At 43.4% G+C, this 3,343-nt stretch overlaps 1 protein-coding gene across 1 annotated transcript in view; it reads left to right on the top strand.

Moving 5' to 3' along the window:
• The first annotated feature begins 958 nt into the window (after positions 1-958).
• The window catches only part of LOC103150320 (E3 ubiquitin-protein ligase rnf146-like), a 2,486-nt gene continuing 101 nt past the window's right edge, over positions 959-3,343 (top strand). The window contains exons 1-3 of the mRNA XM_007569923.2: positions 959-1,124; positions 1,789-1,846; positions 2,643-3,336. Coding sequence (XP_007569985.1) covers positions 2,655-3,336 — 682 coding nt within the window. The 5' untranslated portion in view covers positions 959-1,124; positions 1,789-1,846; positions 2,643-2,654. The remainder of the gene's footprint in view (positions 1,125-1,788; positions 1,847-2,642; positions 3,337-3,343) is intronic.

Below are 3,343 nucleotides of genomic sequence, written 5' to 3'. Positions count from 1 at the left end.
AGTAAATGCAAGCCCTTCTTCATCTTCATTGTTGCACGATTTTGTAAAGTCTTATATCTGTGCTAAAAACTAACTGGACATTTGTAGCTCTTTAACAAATAGGTACAACATGTTAAATGTTTGAAGCTTTAAACAGGTTTCCCTCTAGTATTGCCCTTTTAATTGATTCCATCCATCCTCCCATCAACTCTGACCAGCATCCCTGTTCCTCCTGAAGTACAACACAGCATGTTGCTGCCACTTCCATGTTTCACAGTAAGGATGGTGTGCTTAGAGTGCATTACTTTTCTGCAGCACATTGCATCTTGGTCAAAAGGTTTAGTGTTCACATTTGATCAGAACACCTTCTTCCACATGTCTGCTGTGACCCCACCACAAGTCAAATGCTTTTCTTTTTGCCATTCTTTTAGAAGAGTGATTCTCTGCAGGTCTGTCAAGAGTTTTCATGTTAATGAGAGTTATCTTTGAATAACTTGATACTTTCTATGCGTCTTTCATGTTTTCTATAGCTAAGAAAAAAAAATGAAGCTTCACCTGCATGAAAAAAATCTCAGCATTCTTACCCGAAGCAAGTCTAGTGATTTTCCCCAACTTCAACAGGTCATGTCTCTCTGTAATTGATATGAATGCTGTCTCCTTTGCACTCTAGTCCATTTTTGATTCCACTGTTGATGGTCTTTCCTGTTTCCTGTATTTAGAACCTGTTTTGTTAGAATACCTAGTTTGTTAATTCTCACAGAACCCAGAGTAACTCAATCTTACCTATTTGTTTTATTATTCCGAGTTATTTTTGTTTGTTTTTAGTAAATGTATTCTATTTATTTTTGCTTTATTTTCCATTAATTTGTTATAAAAAAAAATCAAGATTTTTTTATTTTAGTATTTCCTTTAAAAAAAAAAGAACCCTTTGTTTTCATGCATCGTCTCGTGTGATTGGACCATATGAATTGGACGTCCAGTGACGTAAGGTCGCTCGGCTACGTTGTGTCGTTTATCTCAGCTTCTCTTTGAGAGGAAAACAAAGCCAGTTAACATTGGAAGTCGATGTACTTGCGTTTCGTACGGCTCTGATACGACGAGTTTCGACCGTGAAGAAGCCCAGTAGAAAGAAATTTAAAGATATGGTGGGTAGTTAATCGTTGTGGTGTCTTGTGTTTTCCCCTCTCCTGTTTATATCGTCCTGCTGGAAGAAGGTAGCGCCGTCAAATGAGATCCGTCTATTTACTGGAGGCTGACCACTTAGCCCAGATAGCTTTGGCTAGCTACAGCAGGTTTTACTGAAATGAAGGGTTTTACCGCTCTTGAACCCTACATTGTGACCTCTGTTTAAACTTCTCAGGGTTAAACAGAACCATGACACGGTGTTGCGCAGCTGTTATTTGTTAGCTAAACACCCTTTCTTTTCAAATTGCCCGCAATATAGTGTTAAATGTATATGTTAAAACAAACTCCGTTATTATTTCAATCACATGCCCCGTCATAAGGACAGCTGAGATTAAGTTAGCAAAAAGCGGCACAGTTCCCTTATTGTCGCCTGTAAACAGAGCATCCCTTTGTTCCCCTACAGTACCTTCTCATGTTACACACAGTTTAATGTGTTAACGTGAACTTTAAGTTTTTCACTGTAAATACAAGAATAAGAGTCCACCTCTTTACCTCGTAGGGTAAAAGACAAAAAAAACACACACACACACACACACACACACACAATAAGTAGCTTGATTTCACGTTCTAGTTTGTTCAAGTTTCATCTGACTGTTTTGTTTTTCATTTTTTTTGTTTCTCCAGTGGGTGGTTTGAAGGTTCAGAAGCTCTCCCGATGATTCATCTGCATTGACAACTTTAGGTAAGTGTTAAAAATCATGTGTGCAAAAGCGAGGCACATGTTACCATAATCCTCGTGTTACATCACAACAAACACTACATTTATTTTTGTGCTAGGTCAATGGAAAGTAGTATGAAATTGTGGAGTACATAGAAAATGACATGGATTTCTTCTTTTGTTTTTGTTTTTTTATACATATAACTAGGAATATGATACCCTGATACTTCAAAAAAAAGATTTTATGAAGCAAATTTCCTTCAGAGCCCAACTAGTTGTACAGTGCACAAATTCGGTCTTTGTACATCTTATGTCTTACGATCATAAGACGTGCAAGTTGCCACAAGCCATGTTGGAGATTTGGCAAACGTGTGGAAGAAAGTACTTTAGTCAGACTAGACCACGATTCTAACTTTTTGACCTACAGGCAAAAAAAATTGTCGTGAAGAACCGGCATTGGAGATTACCTTGAGCACACTGTCCCCGTAGTGATAGTAGGTTGTGGCAGAAGTTTGTTTGCATGATAAGTTATTAAACTTGTCATTATCAATTATCAATCTTGTTGGTGATCATGACTCGTGTGAAGAGAGAAAAGTGTTTCTTTTGTAGCTTTTCGAAATACAAAAATTTCAATACAGGAAAAAAAATCAACCCTTTGTAGTGCAAAAACATTTTATTGAAATTGCCATGTTTAGATTTAGCAAATACATTTTTTATCATTTCAATTGGCGCAATTTTACTGTCAATGGAAATGCAGCTGTGGCAGTGTATGTAAACATCTGGTTTCTGGTGGGGAACTTAATCGTCTCCTGTTCTGCAGCGCTCGATAAGGATGGCTAGCTGTGGCGAGGTGGACCACTCCGTGAGCTCGCTCCCATCCAGTAAGAAGGGCAGTGGCGGTGGAGGCGGCGGTAGCGGAAGCGGCGCCGAGTCGTCCTGCTCCGACTCCAACGGCTCTTCCCCTGCCCTGTCTGTGCCGGAGTGCGCCATCTGTCTGCAGAGCTGCGTCCACCCCGTCCAGTTGCCGTGCCATCATGTCTTCTGCTTCCTGTGCGTCAAGGGCGCTTCCTGGCAGAGCAAACGCTGCGCCCTCTGCAGGCAGGAAGTGCCGGACGACTTCCTGGAAAGGCCCACGCTCCTCTCTCCGGAGGAGCTGAAGGCGTCGGCGGGCGGCCGCAGCGGGGCGACGAGCGACCACGCCTGGTACTACGAGGGCCGCAACGGCTGGTGGCAGTACGACGAGAGGACGAGCCGGGAGCTGGAGGACGCCTTCTCCAAGGGGAAGAAGACGGCCGAGATGCTGATTGCCGGCTTCCTGTACGTCGCCGACCTGGAGAACATGGTGCAGTACCGGCGCAACGAGCACGGCCGCCGGCGCAAGATGAAAAGAGACGTTATCGACATTCCCAAGAAGGGCGTGGCCGGGCTGCGGTTGGACGCTGACGCCGTCGCCGGGGCGCTGAGCTCGGCGGGTCGGGAGAACTCTGCAGATGGTGCTGACACCACGACGGCAGGCGCTCT

Source organism: Poecilia formosa, unplaced genomic scaffold (genome assembly GCF_000485575.1).
Source record: "Poecilia formosa unplaced genomic scaffold, Poecilia_formosa-5.1.2 Scaffold0, whole genome shotgun sequence".
Taxonomy (NCBI): Eukaryota; Metazoa; Chordata; class Actinopteri; order Cyprinodontiformes; family Poeciliidae; genus Poecilia; species Poecilia formosa.
This window is presented reverse-complemented; position numbering and strand designations above follow the sequence as displayed.